The sequence below is a fragment of the Corvus cornix genome, chromosome 19 (genome assembly GCF_000738735.6).
Source record: "Corvus cornix cornix isolate S_Up_H32 chromosome 19, ASM73873v5, whole genome shotgun sequence".
NCBI lineage: Eukaryota > Metazoa > Chordata > Aves > Passeriformes > Corvidae > Corvus > Corvus cornix.
The window spans coordinates 849,372-867,022 of record NC_046348.1 but is presented as its reverse complement, the minus strand read 5'-3'; the positions used below and the strand labels follow the sequence as shown (position 1 = coordinate 867,022).

The window sequence follows — 17,651 nt, the reverse complement described above, 5'->3', positions numbered from 1 at the left end:
TCTGGCCAAGTACCTTGAAATGGAAGCCTTTGAACAGCATCCCAGCTCTTCCTGGCTCTGCCAGGATGGATCCAGAGCAGCTGTGCTGGGCACACTCTGGATTTCACAGAATCGTGGAATGGGTTGGGTTGGAAGGACCTCAAAGCCCATCCAGTGCCACCCCTGCCGTGGGCAGGGACACCTCCCACTGTCCCAGGCTGCTCCAAGCCCCAATGTCCAGCCTGGCCTTGGGCACTGCCAGGGATCCAGGGGCAGCCACAGCTGCTCTGGGCACCCTGTGCCAGGGCCTGCCCACCCTCCCAGGGAACAATTCCTTCCCAAGATCCCATCCAGCCCTGCCCTCTGGCACTGGGAAGCCATTCCCTGTGTCCTGTCCCTCCAGCCCTTTCCAAAGTCTCTCTCCATCTCCTTTTTTGGCTCCTGCAAGGCCACAGTGAGGTCACCCTGGAGCTTCTCCTCTCCAGGTGAACAATCCCAGCTCTCCCAGCCTCTCCTCCCAGCAGAGCTGCTCCATCCCTCGGATCACCCTGGAGCCTCCTCTGGGCTCCTCCAGCAGCTCCAGCTCCTCCCTGGGCTGGGCCAGGGCTGATTTTCAGCTGTGATGGAGCTGGGTGAGCACAACTGGACTGAGCAGAGCCTTGTGCCAGGGTGGTTGCTGGTGCTGTGGGAAGCATGGGAAGCACATTCCTGCCCCCAGGACCTGGCTCCTGCCCGGGGATCCAGCCAGCCAGCAAAGCTTCCAATCCCCAGGGCTCTGAAGGGAACAACTGCAGCTGACAACGCTTTGTTTCTCCACTCACACTCCAGACTTCCCAATTTAATTACTGAACAAAGCAATTCTCTTCACTCCGAGCCCACAAATTATAAATTTAATTGAGGCTCGTGCAAATTAACAGAGAACAAAGTGTGGGCCAAGCTGCTGAGTGACAGAGACACTGTTTAAAATCTGGGACAGCCGTGACCCCAGACAAATAGAGAAAGCCTCAGTGCCACGTTGATGGATTGCAGCTCTGCAGTGCAAACGCTCCTGAGCTGAGCAGCAGCACCCCCCAAGTTACAACCACAAGGCCTCACGCACGTCTGCTCCTGCTGCAGTGGATCCAGGCAGCATTCCACTCCTTGGCTGCTTTTAATAATCACTTCCAAGCTGATTTAACAGAGGCCATCAGTCCTTTGTGTCACTCCAAGCTGCAGGGAGGGCTGGAGGTGGTTGGTTGTGCAGCACAGCCCCAGTATTTCCCAGCAGCTCTCCAGACAGCCCACAGCCATGGCTGAGGGCCCGGCGGTGCTGCACTGCCTGGAAAGCTGCAGTGACTCCTCCTGGGAGAGCTCAGCTCCAACACAGGACACAGCCCTTCACCCCAGCTCTCCCAAGGAGCCGTGTGGGGATCCAGGGAGGAGCAGCCACTGCTGGATCACCCCCTCTGCTCCCAGAGTCACAAGCTTGGAATTATCCTGGCTGGAAAAGTCCTCCTGGACCACCAGGTCCAACCTGTGACCAGTCAGCCTGGAGCAAAGGAGGCTCAGGGGGGACCTTGTGGCTCTGCACCAGTCCCTGACAGGAGGGGGCAGCCGGGGGGGTCGGGCTCTGCTGCCAGGGAACAGGGCCAGGAGGAGAGGGAACGGCCTCAGGCTGGGCCAGGGCAGGCTCAGGGTGGGCATCAGCAGGAATTTCCCCATGGAAAGGGTGCTCAGGCCTTGGCAGGGGCTGCCCAGGGAGGTTTGGAGTGCCCACCCCTGGAGGGGTTTAACATGTGGCACGTGGGGACACTGGCAGTGCTGGGGGGTGGTTGGATTCAGTCTGGCACCCAAACGATTCTGTGACTCTCCAACAGCAAGTGAGCAATGCTGGTCTCTCTTCAGGTGTGGAGATCAAACATTGTTGGGGTTTATTCATAGCAGGCACCAGAACAGGAGATTCAGCTTCACCTCTTCATCTAAACCCCAGCTGGGATGGCAGCAGGATCCTGAAGGGGATTTTGACAGGTGGGGCAATCGCCTCTTGCTGCATGCAATTAGAAACTCATTAAGGCACAGCTCATTTTCCTCATTATTTTAAGCAATTAAATGATCTTTACTGTTTAACATGACAGGAGTGAGCAGATTGGGACAGACACTTCCCTCTGGCCCATCCCTGCACACATTTACTTGGGCATTTCCATTCTGCAGCCAAACCTCAGGCAGCAGAGCAGGAGCTGCAGCCCCAGGGCAGCACCCTGAGCTCAGCTGGACACCCAGATTATCCATCCACACAAACAAAATCAGCAGGAAAATCAGCAGGAAAAGAGCTTCCAAGTGGCTGAAAACTTCCACAAAGGCTGGGGAAGATTCTGTGCCCAAGTCCTGCCCTCAGACACCGTGGCACGGACAGCCCTGGGACAAAGGGCCAGCCTGACACGTTTGGATTTCTTCCTTAAATTCTGAGGGATAGGGGGAAGCAGGAAGGCTCTGCTCAGGCAGGAGCTCACACTGCTGCTGTGAGCTGAGTGACGAAGCCTGGCTCTGCCCAGAGCAGCTGGGGCTGCCCCTGGATCCCTGGCAGTGCCCAAGGCCAGGCTGGACACTGGGGCTTGGAGCAGCCTGGGACAGTGGGAGGTGTCCCTGCCCATGGCAGGGGTGGCACTGGATGGGTTTTGAGGTCCCTCCCAACCCAACCCATTCTGTGATTCTAGAATCCAGCAAGGACAGACCCCTAAGATCGACTCCAATCACTGCCCCAGCAGTGCTGAGGCCACCGTAAGCCATGTCCCCAGGTGCCATGTCCAGTCATCTTTCACACTGCCCCTGGGATGGGGGCTCCACCCCTGCCCCGAGCAGCTGTGCCAGGGCTGGGCAGCCCTTTCAGGAAGAAATTTTCCCCAAAATCCACCCTGAGCCTCCCCTGGCCCAGCCTGAGGCCGTTCCCTCTCCTCCTGGCCCTGTTCCCTGGCAGCACAGCCCGACCCCCCTGGCTGCCCCCTCCTGTCAGGGACTTGTGCAGAGCCACAAGGTCCCCCCTGAGCCTCCTTTGCTCCAGCCTGAGCCCCTTTCCAGCTCCCTCAGCCGCTCCTGGGGCTCCAGCCCCTTCCCAGCTCCATTCCCTTCCCTGGACACAAAAATGGTGCACATCACATAAACCTGTGGCTTTCAGAACCCAAAGAGGGCACCATGACAGGAAAACGAGTTCTGGCACGTTCCAGACCTTAAGTACCACCATCAGCTCTGTACAAGTGTGACAGTGACACGCCAGCATTAGAACAGATTAAGGCAATAAATCAATTTGATGCATTTTTAATGACGGAGTCTCCCTTTACTATTGGCTTAAGTGGGAGAATGGGGTCCCACAGAGTGTGAGGCACTCATGGAAATGAGAACAAGGATTAAGCCCTTGCGAGAATCTAAATCTCTCTCCATCCACCCCGTGAGCCTCTCTGGAGCAGCACTGGATTAGCTCCCTTCAGCTGAAATGGCCATCATTTATCCCAAGTCTTCAAGCAGCAAATCCCCGAGCTCAGCCCCACTGTCAGGCAGAGCTTCTGCAGCATCTCGTTATCACTCTCTGTTGGTTGGCTTTGAGCACCACCTGGGCCTTGGCTGCTCACCCAGCACACTGAGGGTCTGCAGAGAGAATGCTGAGCCCTATCCACACCCCAAACACGCTTCGTTCTCAAAGGAACACAAAAAACTTACTTTTAATCAAAAACACCAAGTCTTTGGGGGAAAACTGCCAGGTCCCCAGTGCTGTGTGATCACCACAGTGTGAGGCTGGACCCCAGTGCCACCATCCCACTGCTGGATTCTGGGAATGTCACCCAGCCCCTCCCTGTCCCAGCTCACACAAACTGGGCTCAGAGATCCACAGAAATCCCTGTCCCAGCTCACACAAACTGGGCTCAGAGATCCATGTAAAGCCCTGTCCCAGCTGGAAGAGCACCAGGAGTACATCTGGGACCACTCACCCATTTCCTTGGCAGAGCAAGGCAGGATTTTTGCAGGGCAGAGCTCTGGGAAAGCTCTGTGAGGCAGAGGGAAGAGCAGCCGTGCCTTGCAGGAGGCAGATGTTTGCCCGGAGAGTTCCCAGGGGAATCCGTGCTGAAACATCCTCCTCATCTCACTAATTAACATTAATGCCCTGGGCAGAGCAGCCTCAGCCCCTCTGCTCCATCCCTGCCCTGCCCTCCCTGGCAGGATCCTGCACAGCCAGTGGGACACGCAGGGAGGTGGAAAACCGAGGGGTTTTCCCCAAACCAAACTCCAAACGCGAGCTGGGATGAAGCTCCCAACTCCACCAGCACACCTAGAGAGAAAAACTCTCCGTGCTGATGTATCAAACCTTCGCAGCAAAATCCAGGCTTTTTCTCCATAGCAGCAGTTAAAAAAAGGTTGGGGGGGGGGGGGGGAAGGTTAAAAAAATAAAAGAAAGTTAAAAAAAAAACAAAAGAGAGAAGGAAAAGGGAAAAGAAAAAGGAAAGTCCAGGAGTAACAGAGCTGCACAAACACAGAGCTGAGGGAGCTGTGCTGCTCTGCAGGAGCTCCTGGGTGAAAATGCTCAGAGCACTTTGGAAGGTGCCCTTTTTACCAGTTTGTACCTTTTTTTACATTCTCTATTTACTCAATTGATTAAGGCCATGATAAAGCCCCTCCTGCCCTGCTGTACCTCCCATCTCCTGCTGGCAGCCCTTCAAATCCAGCCAAATACAAGCCCATCACTGAACCTTTCACTTTCTCCTGGCAAAATTCGAGACCAGGATGGGAAGAATCCTACCCCAAAGCACCAGCTTGACCTGGAATATTTTGTTTCAACTGTTGGTTGATATGAAGAAGCAATGTCTGCTCATCCTTGTTTTCACCAAAAGGCCAGAGAGTGACGATTCTGTTGGGCAGAAACAGAGGCTGGCTGGCACAAAGCTTGGCTGGTGGCACAGGGAAACCTGCCCCAAAGGCAAACATAAGACACTGGAAAACACCACCTGAATGTGAATTAATTATCATTCACTAACATTAAAAGCAAGAGAGAAGTTTCTCGTGCATCACTTTAGAAGGATTTTACTTACTCGGAAAGTTTAGACTAAAGGGAGGGGGGAAATGGGGACAAAGCAGTGGAGAATACTGCAGGAAAAAGGAAAACAGCTCCATGCAGCTCACCTTGACCTCAATGAAGTCTGGTTTCCCGAGGGTTATCAGGTCAGCATAAGCTTTGAGTTCATCCACATTCCAAGCTTTCACCAGGGTCAGCCTGTAAACGGTGCGTTGTTGCTGGAACAAAGGGAAAATCCCATTGACACCCCATTGTGACCCAGGAACAAAGGGAAAATCCCATTGATATCCCACTGTGACCCAGGAACAAAGGGAAAATCCCACTGACATCCCATTGTGACCCAAGAACAAAGGGAAAATCCCACTGACACCCCATTGTGACCCAGGAAAGGGGTTCTTCCAGCCTTGCACACAGCTTCAAACAGGAAAAAGAAATGAAATCATTCTTTTATTCCAAAGAATAAAAGGTCCACTGAAGCAGACCAGACCCAAACCTGTTCCTTCAGGAAATCTGCTCCGCAGCCCCTGGGCTGAGCCACCTCGTGCCACCCAACTCCTCCCCCTGCCACACCTCCTGTCCCAGGCACTTTGTTTCCACGGGAGTTTAAACCAGTGGCAGAACAAGCAGGAGATGTCTCTCTCTTGGATTTGCTTCCCCAGGCACAAAATGTCCCCGTTAGTTACAGGTGTTTCAGTGCCTCCAGCTGGACCAGCCAGCACTGGGGACTTCCACAGGAACATGGAATTATTTGTGCTGGAAAAGCTCTGAAGGCATCAAGTCCAACTCTGACCCAGCACTGCCAGGGCCACCACTGCCCCACGTCCCCAAGTGCCACATCCACAGGGCTGTTAAACTGCTCTACCCCCACCCTGGAGTCTGTTCCTGTGTTTGACCACCTTTCCATGAGAAATTTCCCCAAAATCCACCCTGAGCCTCCCCTGGCCCAGCCTGAGGCCGTTCCCTCTCCTCCTGGCCCTGTTCCCTGGGAGCAGAGCCCGCCCCCCCCAGCTGCCTCCTCCTGTCAGGGAGCTGGGGAGAATATTCCCAGGTCCAACTTCCTGCTGGGAAGGTGGCAGACAGCACTCCCAGAACTTCTCTGCTTGGAGTTACTCTGATTTGCCCTCTAAGGCTGCTCTCCAAAGGAGTCACTGGTGACAAAAGGCCTCTCAACACAAGCACTTGGCCATGGAACAAATCCACTCCTCACTCCTCACATCCGCTTGTTTCCATCCTTCCCCTCCCCTTCATCTTATACTGATGCTTTATTTCACTTATTTTTATAATTAAAATTCACTTATAATTTATTTTTATTTATAGAGCAATTTTCCAGCGAATCTGCAGTTTGGATTAACTCCTTTGCTGTCCCTGCACACTGTGGACTGTGAAATGTAAATGCTGATCGCAGTGGGGCAGCAAGAAAGGGACTGGGATTGTGTCCCTGTGCCCCTGTGCTCAGGTGAGACCCCACCTGCAGAGCTGCCCCACCCCTGGCCCAGCCCAGGGAGGAGCTGGAGCTGCTGGAGGAGCCCAGAGGAGGCTCCAGGGTGATCCAAGGGATGGAGCAGCTCTGCTGGGAGGAGAGGCTGGGAGAGCTGGGATTGTTCACCTGGAGAGGAGAAGCTTTGGGGTGACCTCACTGTGGCCTTCCAGGACCTGAAGGAGCCAAAAAGGAGATGGAGAGAGACTTTGGAAAGGGATGGAGGGACAGGACCAGGAGGAAGAAACTCCTCGCTGTGAGGGAGGGGAGGCCCTGGCACAGGGTGCCCAGAGAAGGAACATTTTAGTCCTTCAGAGCCTCTGACTGCCACGTCGTGAATTCTGCCCTCAGTAGAAAAATCAAACTCACCTACCACACATCTCTGTGCGTTCCACAGGGGGCAAAGCCATTCTTACACCAATTTGTTATGGAAACATTCCAGGTTATTTACTAAGAAATAACCAGAGGACAAAGAAACAAACACCAGGAGCATCTTCTCCCACAAGTGACAGCACTAAACCGGCTGACCTCTACCCGTGGCATTTAAGCAGATACTTAAAGAACAAGAAATTCTTGTGATTTGAATGGATTGGCAAAAGAAAGGTCAAGAGACAAGCAGGAAATCAACTGTTAATTACTGAAGAGAGAACAAGAGAGGAGCTAATACAGAAAAAGAAGCAGCATTTGCACATAACAGGGGAAGAAGCAAGCGGAGGGGAAAGATCTAAGGAGGAAAATCTGCAGTGCACACACCCTGTCAGTCCTGTGGAATGATCAGACACCAGTTAATGACAGCTGGCTCCCAAAGGGCAGCTCCCAGTGGGGAACAAGTGCAGCAGCCTCAAGGCACCAGTAAATACCAGTTTGTGTTTAACATAACTGGTCCTGCTCCACAGCAGCCCCAGCAAGGGCAGCGCATCCTCACAGGCAGGGAAGTGGGGCTTTCTCCCATTTAAATCTCATTTTTAGTACTCTCCAATTCACATCCCAGCTCATTTAGAAGTTTAAGGTCAAGGACTTCATAAAACTAAATGTGCTATGAGTGAATTTAAAGGGCCTCTCCCCCTGGGGCAGCACTGACAAGGAGTAACTGCGGTCTCTGTGTGTCCATCACACCCGAACCATCCCAAAAGCTGCATGAACTCACCACGGCTGGGCAGGGAAAGCAGGGGAGGAACTGAAACTCTGCCAAAGGCAGACAGCAAACAGGTAGAAAAGTGAAAAATTAATCTGGAGAAGCCTCTTTCCAGAGGGCAACATCTCGGCAGTGTTGTTGAGCAGAGAAACGCGGCTAGAAGGCACAGATCAAAATGAGTAATGGCCCAAAACGTTATCTGGGAGCAATCCTTGCAGACTGCCGGCAGTACAAACAGCCAGCCTGTTTTATTCATGGATTATTTGTATTTGTTGTACAATAGGGCCCCAGGAGATCCTCTCACAAGCACAGCAAAACAAGAAATAAAGAGCTTAAGCCGTGAGAATTTAACGATCTAAAGCATCAGGATATAAAAGCAGCCTGGGATGCTCCACACTCCGTGTTTCCAGGAAAAGCAGCTGTTACTCCACTCCAGTCACCAGGAGAACATGGAGGAAGAGGAGCTGGTGTGAGAACAACCCTCCAGATGGGTGGCAGTGAAGGGTGTGGGTCTGGTTTATCTCCTTGTGCACAGACCCAGCCTGGCAGGGAGCGGCAGCCCCGGGGGTCCCAAAAACGCAGGTCCAGCTCAGCCTCCTGTTCCCGAAACTCCTGAGGGCAAAGGAGGGCAGAACAAGCCTGGGGAACCCCAGTCTTTTCCCTTTGGGCAATTCCTGCTAAAATCCTTCCCAGCTACCCCAGGAAGCACTGCAGCCCTTCAGTGTCAGGACAGGGCACCAGGGAAACACAGACTGATCAGGCTTGGGGGAGGATGCTGAGGACAAAAAATCCTTTCCTGGGCAGGTCTGAGATCCTGGTCTCAGCACACCCGGGAATGGTCCCAGCCCCGAGGCTGCCAGAGCTCCAGGAGCATTGGGACAGCGCTGCCAGGGATGCCCAGGGTGGGGTTGTTGGGGTGTCTGTGCAGGGACAGGAGCTGGGCTGGGTGATCCCTGGGGTTCCCTTCCAGCTCAGGACATTCTGTGATCCATGAAAAAGACCAAACCTGTCTCAGGGTGTCTCATGCCCCAGTCCCACACCAGCAGCGCCCACAGCTCAGAGTCAGGATTGGGGTCACCCAGACACAGACACAGCTCCTTCCCTCCGAAGGAGTGCCCAGGCTGCTGCAGCCCTGCCCCCTCCAGCAGCTCCAGGCACTGGGAAGCTCCCTGGGCCAGCCTGGAGAGCAATGGGCCAGCCTCCCCCTGAGCCCAGAGCCTGTGCCCACGGCAGGGACACTGCCCCTGGAAACCACGCTCACATCCTCCTAGGCCTGTCACACGTCCCAGGGGACCTGTGCTGGCTTTGCTGCTGGCCCAGCCTCAAAGGCACAGCTCTGGCCCAGCCCCAGCCCAGGACACCCTAACAGAGGACTCGGTGTCACTTTGACAAAGTGCTCCCTTCCCACTCCAGTAACCACGAGGGATTGGAGCTGCTTCTTTTTATCATTTCTTTTTAATTCCCTCCTCCTTGACATTCATCTTTTCCCAGATCAAATGTAATTATTCTTCATGAAACAGCCCAGGTCTAATCCCAGGAGGAAGAGGGAAGGGGGAACACATCACCTGCAAAGAGCAGGATGCTGGAGGGACACGGCCTTGGCTGGGGCAGGGGAGCAGCTCCCTTCTCCAGGAGGGGCAGGGGAGCCTCTCCAAGACCCTCACCTTGGATCCTGTAACTTGAACTCACTCTTCTGTTCAGGCAGAGTGACAATGTCCCCTGTTTGGAAGTAACTAGAATTACACGTGGGTTTTTGTTTCAGCTGCTGGCTCAGGCTCAGATACCCCAAACACTTACAGGCATTTCCTAGGCACAGCTGAAATTATTTTATTGCCATTTCATCCACAGACTCCTCCACAGAAATCCCGACTTTTGCAGCTAATGAATCTCAACGTTCTCAACAGCTGGATGCAAGCAGTGCTCTCGGGGGAGGAAATGATGGTGCAAACTCCAAAGAGAACCTGCCCTTTGTTTCACACAACTTCACACCCCTCTGCCAGCGCCGGATGAGGAGCAGGAACCACTTCAAAGGCACCTCCTTTCATCAGGACTTTCTTCCTCTCTTCAAGGAAAGACTCCACTTGCAAACTCCCTTCATGACACGTTCTCAGAGCTTCTGAGCTGCCAGGGACCGCTCTGATCGTGCTCCGAACCACCCAAAAACGGGCGCTGAGAGCAGCCCGAGCCCGGCGGGAGCAGCCCCGGAGCTGCCCGGGCTGAGCCCACTCCCCTGCCCCGCTTATGCAGTGGCTTCCTGAGCGAACCAGCGCCGAATGAAGATATCAAAGCAGTTTTCACACTTGGAAATGACTTGTCACAGGGATGCGCATCGGGGAAAAAAAGCCCCTGCAGCCAAAATCTCTTCCCCGCAGTCGATAAGGAGCTGCTTAATGCAGAAACCTCACCAGGGAGGAAAGATCCAAAACACAGCCTAAGGAAATCTCAGATCCCAACAACCCCCAGATCCCACAGCTTTCCAAAGCCTTCCAGTTTAGCCCAGGGAGGAAGGAGGGTTGGAGACCACTCCTGCCTCTCCCAAATCCAGCTCTGCTGGGCCCCCAGGCTCCCAGATCACAGAATCCCAGAATGGTTTGGGCTGGGGGGATGTTAAAGTGCATCTCATTCCATTCCCTGCCATGGGCAGGGACACCTCCCACTGTCCCAGGCTGCTCCCAGCCCCAATGTCCAGCCTGGCCTTGGGCACTGCCAGGGATCCAGGGGCAGCCCCAGCTGCTCTGGGCACCCTGTGCCCAGGGCCTGCCCACCCTCCCAGGGAACAATTCCTTCCCAAGATCCCATCCAGCCCTGCCCTCTGGCACTGGGAAGCCATTCCCTGGGTCCTGTCCCTCCATGCCTTGTCCCCAGTCCCTCTCCAGCTCTCCTGGAGCCCCTTCAGGCCCTGCAAGGGGCTCTGAGCTCTCCCTGGAGCCTTCCCTTCTCCAGGTGAGCACCCCCAGCTCTCCCAGCCTGGCTCCAGAGCAGAGGTGCCCCAGCCCTTGGAGCAGCTCCGTGGCCTCCTCTGGACTGTCTGTAGGACCCATCACACTCTAGAGCATCATCAGGGAAGGCTCAGTGTCCTTGGAAGGATGCAGATGGATCCATTCTTCTTCAGGAGCCTCCCCTCCCCACGCGAGCTCCTCTCTGCACCGGGCCCATCCATCACCAGAGGTGCCACCCTCCTGTGACAGTCACTGCAGGCCCGGGGAGGGCTCAGCTGAGCACACTGGCACAGCACAGGAGGGATTTTTCCCCTCCCAGCTGAACTCAGCGCAGAGCACAGAAGTTTTCAGCCTCCCTTCTTGAGGCTCATGATCCTTAAACAAGCCCTGAATAGGCTCTGCTGCGTAGGAACCCACTGGAAACACAGAACGTTGTTCCAGCAGCTGCTATTAATACCCGGGTGAGAGCGAGTGCAGCCTTTGTCTCCAGTGCTAAAAAGGTGCTCATTAGCATAGGCTAATTAACGCATTAACTCTGCTGTGAAAGCCCAGCAAAGCTCGGAGCAGGGGTTTCAGTGCTGGAGGAGCGAGTGCTCAACCCCAGGCTGCACCTGAGGCTCAGCTCCAGAGCCCTGGGCTTCACCCAGCATCTCCCAGCTGTCGCCAGGTCATCCCCAGGATGGGGACAAAGCCACCATCAACCTCCCGTTGGACCCTGCCCAACATTTAGCCCCATATCAAGGACCTTCTTTGCCTCCTGTCTGGGTGTGGGGAAAAGCAAAACCAAATTCTCAAGTACTTGGGGATGTGGATTTTCCACGAGGCTGGAGTTTCTCAAGGTTCAAAACCCGGAGATGGATCCCTGGGCCCTGTGTTTTCCTGCCTGCAGTGACCCAAAAGTTACTGTGAACTCTGAGCTTAACTGGAATTGAGGAATTTCTGAGAGTCAGCCTGGAGTTTTCAGTCACACTACACATCCAAAAGTGAGGATTTCTTTGGATTTGGAGAAGCCAAGTTTATTACTGTGTAAGACCATCAGAAAATAATTTGTAACTGTTAGGTGGGTATAACAAAAATGTCAAATATGAGTATCTAAAGCAAGGCTCAGAAATGACCCAAGATTTGTGTTTTCAGCTATGCCTAAGCACAAAATATCTCCTGAAGTGCTCAGTTTTTCTCAGCTGAGATTTAAAAAGTTCCCTCAAAGCTGATGGAGTGGGTGGCACCTCTGCCCCTGGCTGGGAGGTGGAAAGAAATGGTCTTTAAGGTCCTTCCAACCCAACCCATTCCATGATTCCATGATTTGAGTGCTAATGCCAAAAAAATTGAGATGTTCCTAAAAAATAACCCCAAACTTATTAAAAAAACAAACATAAACCCCACACCAAAACACAAACCTGGCACTACTTTTCCATGCAAAAGCCATTCCGGCTCCTTGTGAGGGAATCAGGCAAAAAACTAATTAGGGAATCGAGGAAAATACAGTTACAAGGTGATGTCCACACGATGAGGGGCTGGTCCTGCATCTTGTCTTGAACCTGGAGCCCAAGGCAGTCCCTTTAAAGCAGTTTCTAATTCTTTCAGCTTTTATATAAATGTGTAAGAACCAAAATTGTCTCTCTGAAGTATAATTATTGTGAGGAGCCAAGCCTGATCTCCATATGAAATTCCTTGTTCTTCCAAGGCCTTGAAGATAAGATGAAAACTGTCCTGAATAATAATTAGGAAAACAGCAAAGTTGGACTTCTGGTCTGTATCAGGTTTTTTATCACTCAACACCAGTGCCCTGCTGTCCCACCAAACCCTCTGGAGTGCCCAGCTCTGAAATCCTGCCTGGAGAGAACAAGAAAATCCTGCAGAGATGAACACATCAGCACTAATTCCCAAGCTGGAATTTCACACCAGAAAAGCCCCTCAGCCTCTGCACAGCCCTGCTGATGTGTGAAGCACAGGAATGAGGGATCAGGACTGGAAACTAAGGAGAACAAAACACCAAATTTCTCTCCCCTCCACACTCACTCTTCCTGTACTTGCTTGTAATCTGCTTTATTGCTTCACACTTCAGCAGAAATTAACCAGATTATTGAAAAATCTCTAGAAATAAAACAAAGTACAGAAACAGCTTTGTTTTGAGAGCTGAAAATGTTTTTCTTAAGTAAATCCAGAACCGTGGCTGCTCCTTATCCATTTTCCATGGACTCGGTTTTAACACACCCGTGGAAATCAGCACCAACAACATTCCTGTGATTATTTCTTTCTTTTCCACATTTCCAGTGCAGTTTCAAGGAATCATGTAAAATTTATACCCAGGGAAAAAGAAGCCCAATGCACAGGGACTTAAAATAGAACAGCACGAAAACAGATCCTATCAAATCAGCAGCAAAACCCACTTCGAGCTCGCCGTTAGCCAGGCTGCTGACGGTTCTTTTCGCGGGTGAGAGGGGATGTTTAACCCCAAACAGGCAGGAGAAGCACCAGCAGGAGCCTGGGGGTGCTGCCCCGCAGCCCTGCGCCCCAGGGACGGCTCGGCCAGGCTGGCAGCCGGGCCGGGGAGCGGAACACAAACCCCTCCCAGCAGCAGCAAAGCTCCAGCGAGCTCCTGCCCAAGTGCCCGTGACCTCCAGACACCTGAGAGCAGCAGCTGGCAGGGAACGCTGCTGAGAGGCTCCCGGGACATCGGCAGCATCGGCACCTGCTCGGCTCGGCCGCTGTCCCTGGGTGGGAGCAGCAGCGGCTGCGGCAGCAGGACCCGCCGGGCACATCCCGAGGGACAGGGCCCTGTCCTGCTCCTGCTGCTGCTCTGCCTCCTGCCAGGAGCTCAGCCAGCCCTGGCCGTGGCTCCAGCCCATCCTCCCTTCCCTCGGAGCTGCCGGCTCCGGAGCATCCCGGCTCCTTCCCTCTGACCACGGGAATGGTTCCTCCTCTGCTGCCCCTGGACAGGCCCCGCCTGCAAGGGATGGGGACACAGAGCAGGGGTTAGGGGAAAAGCCCCCCAAGGCCGAGGGCTCCAGCCCCTTCCCCAGCTCCGTTCCCTTCCCTGGACACGCTCCAGCCCCTTCTTTGGAACTCCCCTCCCTGTCTGTAGTTTATTCTTCAGTATTTTCCTGCTCCTGCCTTCCCTGCACTGCCAGGGTCTGACTGTACCTTGAGGTGACAGGTTTGTCACTGTGAGGTGACAGCTTTGCCATGGTGCCCCTCCAAGACCACCAAGGCCTCCCCCATTGTGGCCAAGCAGCCATGCCTGAGCCATCAGGTCCTGGAGCACCAGGATGTGACCGTGGAGCTGTGTCTGGGACATTTTGGAGAATGTGAGAGGAGAGGAGGCTGTGGGAAGTCCCAGATTTTGCCTTCAGCTCTTCCCCCTCTGAAGCCTTTTCCTTCCCACACCCGACCAGACACGAGCAGGAACAGATGTGAGGATGTGGCACCTGGGGACACGGGCAGTGGTGGCCTTGGACTGCTGAGGGAAGGGCTGGACTCGACCTTGGAGGCTTTTCCAGCCTCAGTGATTCTGTGGCAAGAAGAAGCTGGCCTCGGACACCAACACATCAGTATGTGAACACACAGACTGGGGAATGTCAAGAAAAAGCCAGAGAGTGGCATTTGCACGGGCTGAAAGGAAATGAGGGAGAAAAGCAGCTCAAAAAGAGCAGCTCAAACCCAGCCCCAGCTCAGCCGAAGGCTGAACATCCCCAGAGTCCCTCCGGACCCCGGGCCAGAGCCCAGCCTGCCCCACGGCACCGCCAGCTGCTCTGGAGTTTTCAGCCATCCCAGTTATTCACACACCCAGCCAAAGGCTTGGAAATCTCAGCCAGGAAAACAACTTCCCACTGAGATCCCCCGGGGCTCTGAAAGACTGTTCCTCAAAATCCCTGCTTTGCTCAGCAATGGGGGACACAGGAAAGGAGAATAAACTGCATTTTAAACAACCCTGTAATACTGAAGGATTGAGGGAGTAACTGCAGGATGAGCCTGGAGGAGGGAAAGTTTTGGAGTGACCTCCCATCACCTGAAGGATTCCACAGGAAGGATGGAGAGGGACTTTGGACAAGGACCTGGAGAGCCAGGACAGGGGGAAAGGCTTCCCACTGCCAGAGGGCAGGGATGGATGGGATACTGGGAAGGAACTCTTCCTGTGAGGGTGGCACAGACAGGAGCCCAGCCACAGCCTGGGAAGGGGTGACTGTATTAATGGGAATGAAGTGACACTCGTTATCCTGGGAAATAACAAACCAGCAATGCAACTTCCAGTGATGAAAGCAGAGATTAAGCTGCCATAAAAACATAATTACCTCATTAGAAAACACTCTTACAGGCTGCGAAGCAAATGATTTATATTTTTCTTCTGGGTTTTGTCCAAATCATCTAAAAATAGATCTGAAAGCCCCACCACCAGGACTGCTGAAAATCCTGCCCAGTTCACTTCACAAAGAGCAATGTAAACAAGGAGTCTGACATAAATTTCTCTTATTGATTAAGCAATCTTTGCAAGCCCAGTGCTCTTGTAAAGCCTTAATTCAAGAGTTGGGCTCTAAAAGAACAAACATTACGGGCTTGAAAGTGCCCATTCAGTTAAATACGTGAGCTTGGGCTGCGGCTGTGAGAACTCCTGCAGGTGCTGGAGCAGAGCAGGGGAATGAAAAAAAATCCCAACCAAGGATTTACTCAAGTCCTGAGTGTGTGTGGACTCCCAGTGCAAGGTGTACTCCACCTGAGGAGCCTGCCCAGGGGACACCTGAAATCCCAACACCTCCGATTAAAGCCCTCCTTTGGAGAATGTGTCCATGAAATGCCTCCAGATGCTGCTGCTTCCACAGCCAGCTGGACCCAGAGAGCCCAGGCGGACCCAGAGTCCCCAGGACTGCCAAGCAAATCCCAGCCCTGAGCCAGAAGGACATGAAAGCAATGATGCACACACACACACACACTTGTACAGCTCTGTAAACAGTTGTTTTCTAGTATTTGTATTTACTATGGATCATCAGCTCTCTGTTCCAGGGCTCATCACCTCCAAACGCTCCAGACCTGCTGGGTTTACACGAAGCTGGGTTTAGCACTAAGCACTTACAGAGATCGTTTGCACCGCCTCTCATTTGGTTCTTGCACCAAACAGATTTTGTCCCTCCTGTCCTGTCCCTCTCCCTCCTTTTAAAAGCCCCCTTTAGGCTCTGGAAGGGGCTCTGAACTCTCCCTGGAGCCTTCTCCTCTCCAGGTGAGCACCCCCAGCTCTCCCAGCCTGGCTCCAGCCCTTGGAGCATCTCCATGGCCTCCCCTGGAGCTGCTCCAACAGGTCCCCATCTTCCCTGGTGAATTCTATGAATTAGCACATTATAATCAGAATTATATGAATTTCTGGGAATTCAATGAAAGGTGCCCCAGCAGCTTTGCAGCTTCAGAGGTGACTCTGAATTCCTGTGCTGGAGTTCCTGCATTTCTCCCACTGCAAATCCAACAGCAGCTTCATCCAAGGAGAACACACAGGGCTTGGCTGCCAAATGCACAACCTGCAAGTCAACAACCTCCAGAGGGGTCACTGGAGCAGCCATGGAAACCAGGGATGGGCCACGTGGTCTGGGAGGTCACAGCCAGCACTTCCAGCCAGCAGCACGTGGCCAGAGCCACCAACACCCAGCTCCCAGCCCCAGCTCCCCATGGACTGGTGAGGGTGGGAAGGAACAGGGCCAAGGCACCCACAGCCCCATGGAACAAGGGAAGCAGCACTCCTTGGCAAGAGCCTGTTTATTGCCCAAAGTCACCCTGACAGAGGAAGTTTGGGGCCTCTCTGACCCAAAGTAGCTGAACTGGGAGCTGAGGGAGAAGATCAGGGAGGAGCACTGAGGGCACAGCCGGTCCCTGAGCTCTGCTGCACACTCCTGCTGCAGGATCCTGCCCTAAGGGCCCAACCCAGCTAAGTCAGGGCCAGTCCCCTTGGAGCCCAGCACATGGGTCTCACCCTGGGGCAGGAGAACCTCCCCAAGCCCACCCCACCCCACCAGAGATGTGACACTGAACAGCCCTGGGCACCCCATCCATGTGTCCAAGTGTCCAGGTGTCCCTGTGTCTCTGCATCCATGTGTCTCTGTGTCCCTGTGTCCAAGTGTCCAGGTGTCCCTGTGTCTCTGCATCCATGTGTCTCTGTGTCCCTGTGTCCAAGTGTCCAGGTGTCCCTGTGTCTCTGCATCCATGTGTCCCTGTGTCCAAGTGTCCAGGTGTCCAGGTGTCCCTGGGTCCAAGTGTCCAGGTATCCCTGTGTCCCTGTGCCAGTGCATGCCAGGACCCAGCATTCCAGCCTTGCCCCCCTGCCCACCATAACCACCCTTCAGGAAAGGATTTCTCCCTGCTCCAAAGCAACGTCTTCCTGATTTGCCTTTCCCAAAGGCAGGAGCACATTCCCACCATCCCCAGGTCCCAGAATGTCCCTTTCCCTGCTGGCAGTGCCTGTGTCCCCATCCCACACGAGCAAACACATCCCTCCTGCAGGTGCTCTCTCAGCTCGTCTTTCTTGAAATGTCAAACGCAAGGATCCAGATGAACGGATCCGACGGACCCTGCGAATGCTCCTCACCCGACTCCAGGTAATGGGTCAGTGAGGAGAGAAACCCGGAGTTAATGCACTCAGCAACTGGAATATTGTGCACTGCCCTGCACAGCCCCCTCTGTGCCACTCAGCCCTGTCAGCTCAGCTTTACGGGCTGAAATAAAACCTTGGTTTAAAGCAAAGTGCAGCCCCAGGTTTCCTTTGTTGCCACAAGCAGAATTTTAAGGTTGTTTTTTCCTTCTGGAGAGTTCCCATAAAAGCACACACAGGCTCTGCCTCCTCAGGGTGCCTGTACATGAAAATGGCTCCAGTTCACAACCAGAGACTGACAATGTGAACAAATGTCCCCAAGGCCACGGAGGCTGCTGGGGCAGCTGGGAGTTCTGGCTCGCAGAGCCAGGCCCAGGGAAGGGAACAGCCCTTGGCTGGTGGTCGGGTAACAAATAACCTGGCAGAGGGAACAGAGACTGGTTTGAACCAAGCTCCCTAAAAGCCAGAGCGGGCATCTCTCAGGCAGCTTCTAGAAGAGCTCAAGGCAAAGGAGA

At 53.7% G+C, this 17,651-nt stretch overlaps 1 protein-coding gene across 5 annotated transcripts in view; it reads right to left on the bottom strand.

The window, feature by feature from the left end:
- Positions 1 to 17,651, bottom strand: part of LOC104695778 (S-adenosyl-L-methionine-dependent tRNA 4-demethylwyosine synthase TYW1-like) — an 88,559-nt gene that overhangs the window by 11,526 nt on the left and 59,382 nt on the right. For 4 of the 5 annotated variants that reach the window (XM_039562816.1, XM_039562819.1, XM_039562818.1 and 1 more), the window contains exon 15: positions 5,125 to 5,235. In XM_039562816.1, coding sequence (XP_039418750.1) covers positions 5,125 to 5,235 — 111 coding nt within the window. Of the gene's footprint in view, positions 1 to 1,736; positions 2,006 to 5,124; positions 5,236 to 17,651 lie in introns of those variants that run through there. The other variant, XM_039562820.1, reaches the window with a different exon arrangement.